The sequence below is a fragment of the Thalia democratica genome, chromosome 6, assembly GCF_965202585.1.
Source record: "Thalia democratica chromosome 6, ktThaDemo2.hap1.1, whole genome shotgun sequence".
Lineage (NCBI taxonomy): Eukaryota > Metazoa > Chordata > Thaliacea > Salpida > Salpidae > Thalia > Thalia democratica.
This window is the reverse complement of record NC_139170.1, coordinates 22,110,988-22,129,859: the sequence shown is the minus strand read 5'-3', so window position 1 is coordinate 22,129,859 and position 18,872 is coordinate 22,110,988. Positions and strand designations below refer to the sequence as shown.

Here is an 18,872-nt window from a genome sequence, read left to right as displayed (position 1 = left end):
CAGTAAATTTTAAGTGAAACTTTAAAAATATAACTAAAATACATAACCATTCAACGAGGTCTTCAAAAAAAAAACTATTACCAAGATTTAAAAGCAGTAATGGTCATAAACTACTAGCTTATCAAGGTAGTAAACTTAGGACAGACCTACCTATTAAGCAACAAGACCAAAGCCATTTTGGAAGGTTCAAGGTTTAACTAAAGGATAATTTATTAAATGATCAACTAATTCAATTGAGTTTACATAAGATGAACAGGAACTTTTTATTTATTTAATTATTTATAAACATTCGATTAGTATTTATTTTTCACTGAATAGGTATTTATATTTTTTGAGTATATTAACTGGGTTTCAATAGCATTAGTTCAGTCTAGTTTGTAGAAAGTTGTAATATATATATATACCACAGATGTTTTTGTGTCAAAACTTTATTCCGACTAACGGCGTTTCACTGCTCTCTAATAAATTTAAAAACAGAATATATACCACAAAAACATAGCTTAGCTTATCAGGATCTCCAGGATTTAACGCCTTTTAACGTTACATCTTATATATATATATATATATATATATATATTAAAGATTTTATAACAAGTTCTGATCGATAGTGCTCGACAAATTAAATTGGAGCTAAATATTTATCTACTTAAATAAAAACTATAATTTAAACAGCTGTTTCACACATTGAAATGTAAAATTTCATGTGATCGTCAGTAAGTTACAGTTTGTTATAATAGTGAACAGAAATTTCGATTTTAAATTTTTTTATAATAATTGTGACGTAGTAATGGTACAGTTTATTGTACGATTAGCTGAATTTGAAATACGCTGTGAATGTTATTTTATGCTTTCTGGGAAAGTTTAAAAAGGTTATTTTGGAAAAATGTTTTAAGCTATTAGAACAATTTTTTAGACTGTTGAGAAAAATGTTATAAGATACTCGTGTTTGCCGCTTCTATTTTATTTTGTTTTAATATTTAGTTGGTTTTAATTTTGTTAAAAAAGTATTTTTGGTAATGGATGCATATGTTTTGTCTTTCGCTTTTCTTGTTTAGTGTTACGTTCTTGTCTGATTTTTTGATTTCTATTTTTTCTAAGTTACAAAGTTTGCAGCCGAATTTATTATTGAATTTTAATTTTGTCCTGTTTAATATTTCCCATTTAATTTTGTAGTCTGTATCGTTATCTTTTAAGTTCCATATGTAATTCGCTAGTTCTGTTGTGTGTCTTTTGTTAATATTGTTGAATGATGATTTGTGGTTTCTGTATCTTTGTTTAAAGGCATTTCCTGTCGATCCTATATACTGCTTTGTTGTTTTGTTTGATATTACTGTTGCTTTATAAATTATATTTGACACTAGGCATTCGTTATTTAAAGGGCAAGGTTCTTTACGGCAATTACAAAGTTTATCTTTTATGGTGTTTTTATCGTCTATATTGATTTTGTTTTATATTTTGTTGTTGTGAGCTATTATTTTACTTCTGAAATTATTTGTGCAACTGTAAGATATTTTGATTGTGTTTCGGTTGAATATTTTATGGAATTGGTGGTTTTCGTCAAATGATGTAGTAATCAGGTTTAAGAATTGTTTGCCTATTTTGGAACTTATATTTAGACTGAATGGTAGGTTGAAATATATTATGTCTCTTTTTCTTTGTTTTTTATTTCTTTCTGGTAAAGTGGTCTTATCGTACTTTAAGGTGTTTTTATAATTGGCCGAATTTAATGCATTTTGGTATTCATTTTTTACGTTGTTGAAGGATTCTTCGTTATTAGATAGTTTTATTAGTCTTCTGTTTATACAACAGAACTAGCGAATTACATATGGAACTTAAAAGATAACGATACAGACTACAAAATTAAATGGGAAATATTAAATAGGACAAAATTAAAATTCAATAATAAATTCGGCTGCAAACTTTGTAACTTAGAAAAAATAGAAATCGAAAAATCAGATAAGAACGTAACACTAAACAAGAAAAGCGAAAGACAAAACATATGCATCCATTACCAAAAATACTTTTTTAACAAAATAAAAACCAGCTAAATATTAAAACAAAATAAAATCGAAGCGGCAAACACGAGTATCTTATAACATTTTTCCCAACAGTCTAAAAAATTGTTCTAATAGCTTAAAACATTTTTCCAAAATAACCTTTTTAAACTTTCCCAGAAAGCATAAAATAACATTCACAGCGTATTTCAAATTCAGCTAATCGTACAATAAACTGTACCATTACTACGTCACAATTATTATAAAAAAACTTTAAAATCGAAATTTCTGTTCACTATTATAATAAACTGTAACTTACTGACGATCACATGAAATTTTACATTTCAATGTGTGAAACAGCTGTTTAAATTATAGTTTTTATATAAGTAGATAAATATATATTTTTTTTTTCTGTTTGTAGTTTGTTAGTGTATTAGTAAACAATTTTTTTGTCTAAATTTTATCTGCGTAAATTAAATTATTAGTTTATAAATATATTTTTGCCAGAAAACAAAGAAAGTTAAATATTTATATCATGAGCTGAAATAACTGATAATATTTAAAACTAGTAATAGGTTGACTTATTTTATGATTATTAGTGTTTTTTATCTTATTATTGTTTTTTTTTTAAAGAAAAAACTTATTTACTATTTTAAGTGTTTTTTTTTTGTTGTTATTCACATGATTGTTTTGGTATAGTTAAACTTCTATATTTAGACATTTATTCAAGATTGTAAAAGCTGATAGTTTTAATTAAAAGGATAGATTAATTTTGTACTTTTAGTTTAGTTTAAGGAGAAAAAAAAATTTGGATACAGCTTTATTTTACTGTTTTTTTTTTTTTAATATTGCAGCTTTATTTCAAATATTTATTGTTTTATTTTAATATTATAGCTTTAATTTATTATTGCTTATTTTTTAATAGGTTGAAATAAGTTGATAGTTGAGTCTAAATTCTTAAACATACTATTAAAAAAATTAAATTCTTTTATAAATTTTTTTTCTGTCTTTTTTTAAATCATATAAAAGGTTAAATTAGTTGCTAAAATTATTAATAAATTTTAAAATTCAAAAACATTTCAGATAAAAACTTTACCTTTTGACGTAGAGTTCAATATATAATTTATGTGTATATAATGTTAGATATATGTGTGTATATAATTTTTTTTTTGATATATATATATATATCTTTTTTAATATTTAATGTTGTAATGTTTAATAGTCTCATTTTAGATAGAGTTTTTCGTTTTAGAGTCTAAATTTTAACTGCAAAGTTTTTTTCATTTGTAGCTCATAAATTTAATTAAGTTGGGCAACTCGATGACCGAGAGGTCTTTTTGCGTATCCAGGTCCTTGAACCAAAAAATTTTGAGCAATTTTTCGTTTTTGTTCAATAAACCACTTATATGAAATAAGATCGAATTGTGAAAAAAGTGATTTACATCATGCCCTTAAATGATGCCATTTGTATTTTCTCCTTTTTGAGAGAACGTAATTTGCTTATAAGCGCCAGCTTAGCTTGAGCTTGGCTGATTTTTATTGTTTACTAGCTATTTTTACAGCCTAATTTTCTAGTCACTAAACTCGTTACTTACACAACGATGCTGTATGTTTTAAGTATAGTTAGTCTGTTTTGCCGTGGTAGCATTTTTAGTGACTTGTTAGTCAAACTTTATTGTATTTGTTATTATGTGTTAGTTTATTGTTACTTTCTGTTCACATTTTTACAATATTCACAGACACTGATTTCAGTTTAAACAATAGTATAAGTCAAGTAAACACTTAATAAACCTATTATGTTAAATAACGAAATTAGTTTAAGGACTAACTTAAGGCAGTGCACTATATATTATAGCGTTATTGTTAGTTAACCACCAGGCCCGTGTTATATATAAGCAAGCATATAACTCTCGTTAGTTTTAAAACAAATTTTTTTTTGTATAAATAGAGTTTTTGTATTTACTTAAAACTTCGTTACTTGACATGTAAAAATAGTTTAAAACTCAAGGATTTTCTTTTTTTTTTTTTTAATTCACAAATTCAAAATTTTTCCAGTTTTTTTTTGTCAAATTTTAGGATTTTTGGCAACCCTTGTTTGTGTTTACATAAATATGTAACTTCTTATGATTAAAAAAATAATAACAAATAACAAAAAATTCAAAAGTTATCTAAATGTATATATTTAAAGTTCAATATTTTTTAAATCACTTATTACATTAATGTGTTTGTATTTGCTTTAAGTGTGTTTTGTACATGATATATTTATTAACACAACACACATAAACGATTTTGGTTAATAACGCGCATAACGTTATAACTCTTACTTAAAAAAAATATCAAACTTTACTTCGTTTCGTATTTTACATGACTAAGTTTTACTTAATGTGTTTTTCAGAGATTAACTTTCAAAACACTTAATTCAACCAAACTAAAATGAACACTTGTCTTTTCATGTATTTACTAAATTTGTTACATTTATTTGCTAAATCAAAATTTGAGTTTAAAATTGATGTACCACCGGAAGATTCATAATACAAAGCACATCCCTTATTGTGAAATAAACTTACTTATATAAGTAAAGTTGTAGCAGATAATTCAAACACTAAAAGGTTTCTTACTGAGTTGAAATTAATTTATACTTAAAAGCTTTAACTATATTAAAAAGTTAAAGATGGAATTAATATTTTTAAATTCACCTGCAATGCCGCCGGAATTGTAATAATTTTTTGAATTGCACTTCCTAACCTTTCTAAATAATAATCCCAATCAAGCAATGACCTAATGTCAAATTCAGTCAAGTTTGATCTTTTTGTCCACTTACGTAGATAATGACGTTGTATGCCAATTTCTGACTGTTAGATTTTCAATTTTTAATTTTAAAAAGCAAGATGTTTAGTTTACGCAACTTGATTCTGTATAACTAAAAATTACCATTTCAATAAAAGCTTCAAGCATAAAAGTATTTTATATGAAACCAAAGTTATATTATTTTATTATTATACTTCTAACATATAACTAACATTGTTACATGCAGTTTCATATTTTATTTTTGCTTGAAAAGGTCGCAATCTCTTGCCACCGAAACCGGTCGCGAATAAAATATAAAATTTGCATAAATCTATTTATTATTATACTTCAATTTTTACTTTAAAAAATTGTTAAACAATTTAATGAAATCATATAATGGAATAACTAATAATTTACGCAAATTTTAACAACCTGAAAAATAGCAATAGGAATAGCACGCTCTGTTACAGGGCTGTCTTGTGGATATTTTGAAATAATGTATTTACATGCAAGACCTGCATCTTTTACCATTTGATCGCCAAGAAACTCAGCAAGTCTGCAAAACAGGTTTTAATTAAAGATTGTGTTTATTTTAATATATTTTGTTATAAAACCAAATATTATAGAACAAAGGTGTTAAAACTTGCTAGTCGTAATCCATTAACACTTTTCACTTTGCTAAGGCAACATCTGGCCTTAAGTACAAAATTCTTTAAAAAAAATATATTCATTACCTTTCGTCTTAATTCAATAACAGAATATTATTTTTTTAAACATAATTTAAACAAAACACTATTTACTAAATTATTTTTATTTTAATTTATGCAAATGTTAAAATGAAATGCTTATAAACTCTAGTGAAACTTTTACCCAAACCCTACCGCCCAAATAAAGACATAATAGATAATAACTACAGACTATTTAGATAATGATACCTTTTAAAACCGGTTGTATCTATTCCAAAAACTAAAAATCAATTACTAAAAGATAAATTAAAGATAAATTACAACATGGACATAAAATAACTTGAAATAAATTAAGTATAGACATTTTATGCTATGTTAATTACTTTACCCATACGGACACAGACTTCGTAAAAACATTGCAAACCATCTGCGCAGTGGCTTTTTTTCGAAAAATTAATTTTTAAGTTCAAATTTTGAAACTTAAAACTTTTAAAATTTATTTTTTTTACTTTTGTTTACGCTGGTATATTAAATATTTTCATTTTTTATATCATATTGAATATAAAAATGACAAAGATGTGATTTTTTATCATTTTTAATAGAAATTTATCATTATATATGTATTAATAACTAGCTTTTTTACAAACTTAGCTTGGTCGGTACAATTCAATTAGCACTGTATTTATAATTTTCTACCTTAAAAATGAATTTTAAAATTATGTTCTTTAGTATTTAGATACCTAATTTTGTTACAAACAAAATATTTTTAAAAGCTTTTTACCGTTTAGCAGTACTAATTGATGTTGATTTTTGTTTTCCATAGTCTTCAAGCTTTTTAGACATATTTCTGCTTTCACAAATGAGGTCAAAAAGTTCAGAGTCGGGCATGTTTGTAGCCTAAAATAAAATCAGTTAAGAAAAAGGTTTTAATGTTATTATTTGAATAACTTATGATGCATCTGATTATTTTCTAAAGATAAAACTGGCATTAGCTTATTATATCTAAAAAATAATTTACAAAAGAGTTTAACAACTGGGGAGGGGGGAACAGAACTCTCTTAAAAAATTTATTTTAGGGCTACTCTCTATAGTAAAGTCTTATGCGGACCGCAGTTATCCAAAAACATTAGACAACTTATTCCGGTGCATAACTTATTTAAAAATATAACAAAACAAATTTCATTTTTCAAAAACTTATTTGAGTACTTTCAAATAAGTCTTGTCAAAAATTGTATCTTACTAAACTAAACTGAATTGAAATAAAATTTTAATGTAGTTATAATGTTTTAGTCAAAATAACGTAATAATCAAATATAAAAATTAACTAAATGCTAATACTAAATCATTCCAGCTACATATTTTGAAAGCCTTATGCATTCAACTTTTAAGGCCCAGTTTATGTAATCAGAAAAAGTTCGTAAATCAAACTAGACTATTCAAATCCTAATATTAAGTAATTTTAAAGTAATTGGTTCATTAAATTAAAATAAAAAGTTTAGTTTTATTTGTTAGTTTTTATCGCTGGTTTATTTTAATTTGATCATAATCTAACAAGTTTTATTAGTACATCAAAGTTCTTTAGTACTAACATTTTGTAAATTTTTTCACTTGATTATTACGTCATTTTAATTTAAACTTCAACGTTATAAATACATTATAATTTTATTTCAATTTCAATTCAGCTTAAAATTTAGTAAGACACAATTTTTGACAAGCTTTACTTGAAAGAATTAAAATATTCTTTTTAATGGAATGTGTTTAGTTATATTTTGAAATCAATTAAAGCAGTCAAAATAAAATTTTGTCAAATCAATTACTAGACCATAAATGCGAAAAAATAAGCTATATTAAGCACAATTAATTAATGGGTAGCTTAAAAACCTGCAACTTAATTAGCATATTTGCTATTTCAGCACAAAATAGTTTTTTCATGCTTTTGTTTTAATTTTAATTATGAAAACTTATTTATTTGTTATATTTTTGGGTAAGGTGGGTTAGGGATAAGGGTATAGATTTTAAAAAAAAATCTTTTTATTTTGCTGGCTCACCATTTGCAAGTTTGCGATTTTACTTACAGGTTCCTAAGCTACCCGTATTTAATAATTAAGAGCCTAATTGTAGGTTTTGACAACAAAAACTTATTTTATTCACTAACAAAATGTTTTTAGCTGATTTATATTGCAGCAAATTGCTGACCTGTGATCTACAAGAGGTTTACCAAAGTCAGCTAAGTTACCATTTTGTATTGGTATAAATATTATTAATTAGATACACACAGAGCTCCTAAAGTATTAAATAAAAGTTTAGTTATTTAATATCTAAGGTAAATAAATTCATGAAAAATAAGCCATTTTCAAAAAGCTTCCAAAACTTGCTCTAAGAGATATCTTGCCCTCTTTTGAGCTACTTTTACTAATTTAAATACATTAAATAGTAGTATATATTAAACACTACTAATTTAGGTATAACATTATAAAACATCAGCCGCTAAACTTTTTTTTTTAACTTTGACGAGCAAAATTACTTTAATTGTGTGTTAGTACACTGTTCTCAAACTTTTATTTAGTTTTTAAGCAAGACAACATAAGGAACTAGAGAAACTAGTTTAATTAATTAACTAATATTTTAACTTATTTACTTAATCAACCAATAGTTATTTAAATTTCTGTATTAAATCTACAAAAAATTATTCCAAAAGCAATAAATATAGAACAAATATAAAATCAAAATAATCAATACAGCAAAAAAAACAAACTTTACTGTAAAGGACATCAAGCCAATAGTCAGCAACTTTAGCGACGGATTCATAAACTTGTTCCAACGAAACACCTTTTAAAAAAGCATCAAAAACTGACGACTGAAAGTATTTAATTAGTTTCAGTTCACCTCTTCTCTTTATTTCAAACCTAAAAAAGGTAACAAAACCGTGAGAACTTAATAATATGTGTATTATACAGGAAATTCAACAAAATTTACACCATTTTAGTAATCATAACTTATTAAAATTCCGATAAACATCACTTAATCAAATGCACTCTAACAGATGATCACTCAACAGTTTTCTAGATGAAAACAAAAACAATATATATTTCTTTTAATGGTAAAAAAACATCAGTCTCAAACTCCACCCCTTGCAACGATAAACGTTTTCTGGGGAAAAGTGAGTGTGTTACATCATATGTAATTTTACCTGCCCTATTAATATCTAACTTTAACTATCCAAAAATAAAATAAACAAAAACTATCTTTTATCCAAATAAAAAACCCCTTGGTGACACGCCATTTGGAGAACACTCACAAGGCTAAAATCTCAACACTAAAAACCACAAAGTGTGGGAAAATCATGAAGCTCAAATCCCCAAGTAAGTGTTCGCCGGCGCTACAACAAAAAATCACACCAACAATCCAATCATGTGATCACCGCCATTTTTAGATTAAACCGAGTGATGACAGCTAGACTTGAACTCAAAAAAAATTATTATAAATTGTTTGTGTTATTCTCTATTAAGGAGTGAAGTATAAAAGTAAAAATATCAAACAACGATTATTAAAAAAATATTTGAGTTTGTTAAACAATTCTACAACTCTTTTTTCACTTAAAAAAATTAAACTACCTTACTATAAGTCACTTTACTTCTTAATTTTGTGAAATAGAGTAACACTTTTTGTAATTCCTGCCCTTTTTAAAACTCTCACATATAAGTTTTTGAGAAATTATGTTTCTAATAAAATACGTATTGTGGTTTTCATATTTGATAAGAAAATTCAAATTAACCCTTTTAGTTCAGCCAACGATCCGTCAAAGTTAAATACTGCATATCTCTTTTTTAGACCTTTTCCCTCTTCTTTTGCAGCTGGAAGTACCATAGCTAAGTATGGGCCATCCACTTCAAAAAATATGGAGTTTTCTGAACGAACTTCATACTTTAGTGCTTCTTTGTCTACAAGTTCTGCATACTGCTCGTTAGTAAAATCATCCTAGTAATCAAAAGTTTATCATTATGTTGGTTAAATATTATCACAAGTAAATGTTAACAAAAAACAATCTGATAAAAAAACCAAGGTAATAATAAATCAAAATCAAAGAAATATTATTTGCCAAAATTTAATACTATTGTTCTAATATAGAAACATTTCAATCAGTATTCAATGTCTAATTTTGTTTATTTCAAAATTTTTATTAATTTAGTGTCTTTAAACTAGAAATATTTTATATATGTTATTCTTTTACCATTACATCATCTAAATTCATTTTTACTTACTTACTACTATAATTATATGCTTATTTTTCAGTATATATATTAAAATAAATCTTACCTTAACCATTACATTTAAAATAGCACCAGGATATGAAATGGTTAGTTTAGGTTTTTTTGGATTTGTAGTTTTGATAGTGTAGTTTTCAGGAAAACTTGATGGTAACACGCACCATATACCATCAGTATCAAGTTCTAATGCCCTACCTTAACAAAATACACATAAATATAAAATTTAACTATACAAGTAGTCTTTTGAACTAACCTATTCTTTCGACAATTTTTCGAGCATTCTGAATAATCTTAGCTCCTGTGTAACAAACAATTCCTGCCATTTCCATTGAATACCAACGAGCTCTAAAAGGTAAATGTTTATGAGTTAATATAGTCCAGTTATAACTAAAACTTGCATAATACTTAAACTTTTTTAATCGGTACTTAACTTAATAAGTTTTCAATCTAGCTGTACCGTCTACCTACATCCTTTTATAAGTAAAAAGTCAGTTCTAATGAGTAATTTGCTGGACGCTGTGTTTATGTTTGTTTATACTTTTATTTATTTAACATTAATAAAACTATCTTTAAAAAAGTTTTGAAACTAGCAATAATTCTAAACTGCAACTAAACTAATACTACTTTAAGTTTAATTTTTTTTATAAAAACAAATTATACAGTAATATTCCTTTATTGTACCAACATATGTTTCTTTGTGTTAACTAATCAACACACTTCAACTGGGTTCTGTAAAAAAATAATTACTGTAATATGAGAATAGAAGCATAGAATAAAGTAAGTGTATACATGTTTTCATTAAAATTAAAATAAAATAACTTACTACAATTTTTTACAGGTTAATAGTTAATAATAGGTAAATTACTTAATGTTAAACCCGACTGTTATAAAACTATACAATATTCGTAATTATTGAGTCTAATTAAGTAAAGCAAACTAAAATACACAACAAAACAACAAATCATAATATAAACAAACCACTCACTGTTTTAGTTTGCTTTACTTAATTAGACTCAATATTTACGAATATTGTATAGTTTAATAACAGTCGGATTTAACATTAAGTATTTTACCTATAAATAACTACTAACCTGTAAAAATTTGTAGTAATTTTTTTTATTGTATCTTAATTTTAATGAAAACATATATAAACCTACTTTATTCTATGCTTCTATTCTCATATTACAGTAATTATTTTTTTACAGAACCCAGTTGAAGTGTGTAGATTAGTTAACACACAGAAACATATGTTGGTACAATAAAAGAAGATTACTATATAATTTGTTTTTATTTATATTCCAGTGAAATTGTTTAACTAGGATCTTTTGTTAGCAAACGATTAAATCTATATTTTTGAACAGTTAAAAAAAATTAAGTGATAATATTTTGTTTTTGTTGTGCTTTGGTGATGTAAATTTTAATTAAGTCACTTTTTAAAGAGTGTAGACAACTTTAGGGCTTTAATGCATTATGTTTTATTTCTATACAGTTACGAGGTTAGCTTATTGTTAATTTGTGATATTCTTTTAAAATTTATTAAGTGTTATTATTTATAAATAAAGTAACCGAAAACCTTAAATTTAAATTTAAGTTATTTTAAGAGCACTAGTACCGCATAAGGTAATTATTTTATTTTAAACAACCATGAAAACTGTCTTATGTTTTTGAAACAAAATTACTATTAAGATAAAAAGAATAAAAATACTTCATTTTCAGTAAAAAGAACCAATAATGGCAATAAAAACTCTAATTTATTTGTTTTACAAGTAAAATTAAAAAACTACGTGCCCTCTTCTCATAACGTATCCATAGAAGGAGTTGAGAATGCACTTGTGTGCAAGTTGTAACGAGTCGTATAAAACTTCCATTCCTTTTGCCCGTTTTATTTCACCAGCATCACCTAACTTCTGCGCTTCCGCAACTTGCTTCTTCGCTCGTTTTAATGCTGCTTTGAACTCGTACCTGTATAACAAGTATATAATATTTTAATGATGCATATGTTATACAATGAATAATTTATATAAATCAAATAATGAATGTACAGTGATAATAAATTGCTGGTTTTTAAAAAAGACAGAAATTAAAAAAAAAATCAATAATTAATTAAATAATTAAATCAATTAAATAATTAATAAGCATGAGTAATTTATAAATGAAGCTTGTATAAAAGTATTTTACTCAATATCTTGTATCAATCATTACAATGACTTCACCTGCGATCACGAAACATGCGAACTGTGTCAACATAGAATGAGTTCTCGCGTTGACAAATTGTCGTATATCTCTCCTCAAGCCGCTTTACTTTTGTTTTGTTATAAGCTTGCCTACTATACGCCTGTTAATGTCAGCTAGCTTTTTAAAGGTTTTTACAATTTAAAATCACAAACAGATAATTAAGTACAACTGATTAGAAATCAGATTGTTTGAGTTACATCATAATTAAACTTACGTTTATCAATGTACGTTCAAATTGACATATTTATACTTTCATAATAGATGCATTAGAACTAGTATTATCACACTTAAACCTGAAAAAAACTTATAATTTACAAACTTGTAATCTTTTCTTTTCAATTTCAGCTCGATTTTCTTTAGAAAGCTGATGAAAAGGTACGTAAACCCCTTCTTTGAAAGGATCAGGAAATGTCTCACTTTCAAGCTGTTGTTGAATACGGTGGTATTCCCCTTTAGAAGCAGGCATGTATTCGCCTCTCCACATCCAAGACATTGATCTCTGACACAAGGCATCTGCATATTTTTTTTAAACTACAGACACTAGTCACTAAAACATTTTCATATACCCTACTGGTGCTGTCTAACACTCAAATAAAACTTAAATAAACGTCAAAATGCAACAAAAAACATAATTATCACAACAACTATTTAGCTGGTTGCTAAGATTAAACTATGTGAAAAACATAAACTTGACAAACAAAAATTACATAAAATTTATCAGCTTAAACAAATTTTAGTATAAATTGTTAGTTAAACAAAAATTCATTACAAAATATTAACAATTTCAATACTTATATAAATTTATTGTTTAACTTTTATTGCGTTACGCCGTTTCCCTGCAGAGCAGTTCATCAGACGCTAAAAAAAGCTGAAAACAAAAGTATACCGAGCGATGAATTGGAAAATAAAAATACACATATAAAAGAAAAGGAAAATTTAAATTTAAAATATGAGTTATAATTAATATGTTGTTTACAAAAGTTAAATTTTAAAAAACTAATTTAAAATGAAATATAGGTAAATTTAGTTTAAATAATCTAATAACTATAGATTTTATGTATTTTAATAATCTATTTACTAAGCATTTAATATATTAAGCTTTGGAAAAAATGTAAATATTAAGATTTATAGGGGAATTTTAGAAAACAGAAATGGTTTCAATACTTAGCATAACACTTTTTTTCATACTTAAAAAAAACATAAAAAGTAGTTATTTTGGTCATATTTGGCAAAGCTGAAATATTTTTACGCCATAAATCAAAAGGACTAAATAATAACAGTTCATATGACAATCTGATATTTAGTTTCGTCAATATCAAGACTCATTAGGTAGACTTAGTCAACATGAACTGTTGTACCATTCAAAACTAAATTTGTTAAGTAATTCCACGCTGAAACGTTCGTTTGTGGGTTCAATCTAAAATTGACGCAACTAAATCGTTCTCATCTCAATTTTTAAGACATTGTCAGTTCAAATGTGCGATTATACTAGTTTACGCTCGTTTGGTCAGTTAATTAATTCAGTAACCTTCCTCTTTAATTTGAATTTTTTATCAAAAAGACATTGTGTTCAAAGTGAAAATTAATATTTTTATTGTTTAAATTAATTAAAACTCCATCATAACTTAACTAGCTACTAATGAAAATAAAAATTTTTTGTTTAAGGTTTTACATTTTCAATAAAACTAAACAAAAAAACAACTGAAAATACTAATAAAAATGTAGTAAAATCCAAAAATTATAAGGATATAATTTATTAAAAATTGTTATAATCTGAATCATTCATTTTATGTGTAGTTTAAAATAGTTATAAACATTTATTATCTTCATAAAAAATAAATTTAATGAGTTTTATTTTATGTATTTGGGAACTTTATATCTATTAATAATATTATTTGCTTTTAACATATTGAAATTAGCCATTTTAATTTTAAAAATCTATGATTTCTTGAATACGAACTTCCCATTAAGTTCGTATATTTGGGTTTTGTTCAAAAGTGAGCTCAAGATGAAGGTGACTGTAGTTATTTCGGCATCTAAGCTGAGATGCTTATTAAACGATGGCGTAAAAAGATAGCTAAAATAACTACTAATTTGAATCAAAAAAAAAAATAACAAAAAACCTGGTTTGTTAAAATCACAGGCAGCACAGGTAGCTTCATCAACAGTGGCAGATGGCTGAAGCCTGTTAGTGAGAATTATATTAGGATACATTGCACCTACATCTAAATGGTAGATGATAGGATTTTCACAGCGTTGCGGCTTATCACGAAGTTGGAGAAGTTTGCTTTTAATATCTTCACAAACCTTTAATAATGTAAACGTTTGAGAACAAAAATATTATACTGTATCTTTAAGAACAATTTTATAATTGAATTGTAAAGTTGTTTTTTCATTAATTTTAAGTTGTTTCAAAAATTTAGCTATTTTTAACATTCGATTTAAAAAAATTTAGGTTCTTTTTAATAATTGAGGGTGAACACTCCATCTTTACAAATTTTGTTCATGTTTTAATAAATACAATTTTTTTATAAAAAAGTAAATCAAAGGACAATCTTATACTTTATAAATTATATAAATAATGTAAAGTTACTCAAAAGATACTACACAATGCTACTTTAAATGTGTTTTATGACAACAAAAATCTAAATCTATTTTTGCTTTTGTGTATAACTTCTGTGTCTTATCTAATCTAAACTTAAGCTTAACAAACTTTTTTATAAAAAAATTTCAAAACTCCTGATTTTTAAATGATTTTTGTTCAAGATTCTAGGTTTTTCCAGTTAGTTTTGCCTAAATTTTCAAGTTTCAAGTTATTCTAAGTTTTTCCAAGATTCCTCGTTAAGTGGCCACCAAGATTTTTTGACTTTTTGCTTCTTAAATAGCTTTGAATATTTTAATGTGTGAAAATAAATGTACTTAGACAAGCAATACGTAAAAAAATATGTATAAAAACTTGGGTAGGTGTCGAAAATGCACGAAGGGAAACTTTTTCACGAAAGATCACTTTTGCACGGGTTGAAAATTTTTTTTAAACTATCACTGTTACCCCTAATTTTTCCCTTGGTCAGTAACTTTTATTTGTTACTGTTATTTTTAAGAAAAAAATGTTTTTTTATCACTGTTATCCCATAACCTAGGTTTGATTTAAACTTTTTATTATTTCATTACTTTTTATACTATCGATGTTACCCCTAAACATTCCCTTGGTCGGTAACTTTTATTTGTTACTGTTATTTCTTAGACATTTTTTTTATCAATGTTGTCCCCTAACCTGATCTGATTTTTATTTTTTTTTTTAATACTATCGCTGTTACCCCTTAACATTAATATTTTTTATTTTATTCGGTTTTTTTTTTTTCTGTCAGTCGTGCAAAAATGACCCTGCATACATTTTTGACCCTTCGTGAAAAAGTGTCTTCGTGCATATTTGACCCGTCTTCAAAAATATTTAATCTAAAACTAACTTCTTCAAAATTTGTTACTTGACTAAGAGGTGTTTTTTCTTCTGTTTCGATACAAAATTTAATCATTCTTTCCACTTCGTCGTGTAGCTCTTGATACATTTTAGGATCTCCTCTAAAGTTACAGGGAATATTGGAACGAAAAACACCTGAAACCAATTTTATAGTTTGTAAGCTACCAAAATATATTTGATCATTTGTTTTAAATTAATTTTGTAGTAACTTCTAAGAAGTTCTTTTTTAATTTCACGTATAAGGTTAACTAGCTAACTAAATAAATAGACCCATTAACTATGAGAGATATAAAAGCAAAAAAAAATAAAAAATTGGAGCGTTTACAAGGCAATGCAATAAAAAATTATATCGTCTATCGTTCTAACCTTTACTAGACATTTCCTTGAAAGTCTGAGTCAAATTTATAACAATGTATTTTTATAAATTAATTGTTTAATGCACATTAGCTATATCATTTAGTCTGTCTAAGAGGGTAAAAAAAGATAATTTTCTTAAAGGCCCGCAACTGAAAACCAGACAAAAATCATGTTATAATTTTTTTTTGAAAGAAGTTAGTGGTCAGAAAGTCAAAAGCAATAGAAAAAAAAAGAAACTACAACCAAATTTTACAGTTCCGTCTACTACAGAGTTTATGCCACAAAGCGCAAAGCGATTTGAAAGTATTTTTGCTTGGTAAACTTTAATATCTTTCAAGTATGAAATCAATCGTAAACGAAAACTATTTTTACATAATAGCATGTTTTGTAGCTTTTAAAAACAAATTTTGCTAACTATTTTTTGTTTGACCATAGTAAATTTTAAGTGTTATAAAAATTTCTGCTAAGTTATGAAGTATCTATGAATATTAGGGTGCATATGTTGTCCTGACCTTGGAATTTCGCTTAGTAATTTTTTTGACGTTTGGAAATCACATAAATAGACATAACAAAAAAATTAGCTTCCTAGCTTTAAGCCTGTTGAAGCAAACTACTTTTGAAAATTTTGCTTTATATCGGTATATTTAAAAAGGGGACAAAAGACTATTACACTAAATACTTATTTTCTCCTACGTTTTTTTTAGATATTTACTTGAAACGATTACGAAATGTTCCGTGCCATACTTATAAAATTCTGTATAAACAAAGTTTAAAAAAAACTTTAAAAAATAACAGAATTTTTTTGTCATTTTTGCATAATTTTTTTTTTAAACTTTGTTTATACAGAATTTTCTAAATATGGCAAGAAACATTTCCTAACCGTTTCAAGTAAATATCTCAAAAAACTGAGAAGAAAATAATTTTTCAGTGAAATAGTATTTTTTCCCCTTATTAAATATACCGGTATAAGGCAAAATTTTCAAAAGTAATTTGCTCCAACAGGCTTAAAGCTAGGAAGCTAATTTATTTTTGAGCTGTCTATTTATGTAATTTTCCCACGTTAAAAATTTTTACTAAGCGAAATTCAAAAAAATTTATTTATGAGGGGCAACAGATGCACCCTAATGTATATATTATTTAAACCCCTATATAGTTATTTTTTTATCTAAAATATATTTCCAAATAAAGCTGAAAGTTTAGTTTTTAAAGTTTTTTATAAAGTGTTAGCAATTCTGAAATCTTAGAAAACATCTAATAGAAGTTATTCTAAAAACTTTCCTTGAATAATTTTAGTAGAAAGAGTTCTTTTAACTATCAATAAATTATATTCAGCGTGTTCTGAACATTTACAGACTGTTATAAAACATAAGTAATTAAGGTTCAAGTTTAATTTGTTTAATTTTTCTCAACAAACTAAATTTTTAATGTAAAAAAGCACAAATAAAAAACATTTAAGAAAGCTACTACTCAAAGTCTGCTAATAATTTTTTTATATAAGAATCATTAAATTAAGTTTAAAAGATTCATGTTGATTTTTAATGTTGAGATGCACAAAAATTATATATTTGATAATATTTACAAACAAATGTTTTATATGAAATTTCTTTCTTTATTTTCGGTTGAACACTATATTTTTAAAATATTGACAATATCCCTTATTTTAAAAGCTCATTTCATGAACTATAAAATAATTTATGTAGAATATAAAAATATTAATTAACTTCTGAGAAATAGTGGGTATAGTAAATAGTTTTCAATTTAAACGTATATTGAATAAAGTTTCAATTACCTGTTATAAATAGTTTAGACATATTATTCTTTAACTTTATATTTTCCATATTTCCTAAGAAACTAACTCTAAATTTTTTTGAAACCATACTTGCATTAGAAGAAAAAAAAAATCGTATAGTAATAATTGTTAAATAACTAAAGCATTTTATGACAAAAAGATAAAAAATGTTTTTTTTCTAAATTTCTTAAAAACAAAACTTTTACTCAAAATTAAACAATAATCTTACAAAACAACTGCTTATTATTAACCTAAGATTTATCAGATAAAATTTGAGAATGATTGCTTAAAAACTTTCAAAGAGATGTTTTTAATGAAATTGATTTTTAAACGTTTTAATTTGTACAAAAAGATACACAAAACACACAAATTCAGTGAAACTAAATATATTTTGAACAATTATCATCAGTAGAGTACAAAACTAATGAGAGATAATACTTTATAAACTTATATAGTACCCAAGTAATCATAAAGTAATCGACTGAGTATAAAAACACAAAAGCAATCAGTGATAACTAAAATCAATTAGTTTACTTACATTATAATAAACCTACTGTAAAACTATACATTAACATAATGACAATAACACATCTTATAAAGTATTACGATAATAAAGAAACAGTAAAATCAAAATTATTTTGCTTACATGAAACAGGTTTGCTCAATAAAATACAAATAATTTAAGTTTAACTAAATCGAAAACATTACTACAAGTTTTAATTATCTTAAATCTTTTTAGATTATTACCGTTTTAATTTGATCTTTCCATCATACTAAATACTCTTTAACTTTGTAGCCTTTTATCTCAAAACTAATTTGAACTCTAAGCAACAGTAAAAAGAAACAGCTAGCTAACTTAAATGTTTTTTAAATGATACTATCTTGTAAAAAAAAGTCCTACTCTTTATTGCGTTTACAAATAAAAAAACACAGATATTACTTAAGTAAATCTGTTAACCGAGCGCAATCTGGTTCAGAGTCGAAGTTTTTTTTAATTTCTAGTAAATTTTAATTTTTGATAAATTTTAGCCTATTTTAGGTTACAGTCGGAATTAAGTTAACGACAAGTCAAGTTTAATTTGTAATTAAATAAATAAAAATGTTACCTCTAAAAGCTTAAACATAAGTACCAGCTATTTTTTTATAAAAGTCTATATAAAAAACCCAAAAAATACTCTGTAAAGAAAATAAATATAAAAAATAACAAATATACTTACTGAACTTAGCTAGGTCAATATTTTACGAAATTGATAAATATTATAAAAATCCAAGGAACGG

The 18,872-nt window shown here is 25.4% G+C and overlaps 1 protein-coding gene across 1 annotated transcript in view; it reads right to left on the bottom strand.

The window, feature by feature from the left end:
* The window catches only part of LOC145837805 (DNA polymerase epsilon catalytic subunit A-like), a 57,937-nt gene that overhangs the window by 22,355 nt on the left and 16,710 nt on the right, over window positions 1-18,872 (bottom strand). Inside the window, exons 13-24 of the mRNA XM_082945256.1 lie at window positions 15,438-15,583; window positions 14,094-14,277; window positions 12,290-12,483; window positions 11,949-12,070; window positions 11,524-11,697; window positions 9,989-10,080; window positions 9,785-9,930; window positions 9,243-9,445; window positions 8,223-8,373; window positions 6,249-6,364; window positions 5,214-5,337; window positions 4,691-4,846 (exon numbers count right to left, since the gene is read on the bottom strand). Of these exons, the coding sequence (XP_082801382.1) occupies window positions 4,691-4,846; window positions 5,214-5,337; window positions 6,249-6,364; window positions 8,223-8,373; window positions 9,243-9,445; window positions 9,785-9,930; window positions 9,989-10,080; window positions 11,524-11,697; window positions 11,949-12,070; window positions 12,290-12,483; window positions 14,094-14,277; window positions 15,438-15,583 (1,808 nt within the window). The remainder of the gene's footprint in view (window positions 1-4,690; window positions 4,847-5,213; window positions 5,338-6,248; window positions 6,365-8,222; window positions 8,374-9,242; window positions 9,446-9,784; window positions 9,931-9,988; window positions 10,081-11,523; window positions 11,698-11,948; window positions 12,071-12,289; window positions 12,484-14,093; window positions 14,278-15,437; window positions 15,584-18,872) is intronic.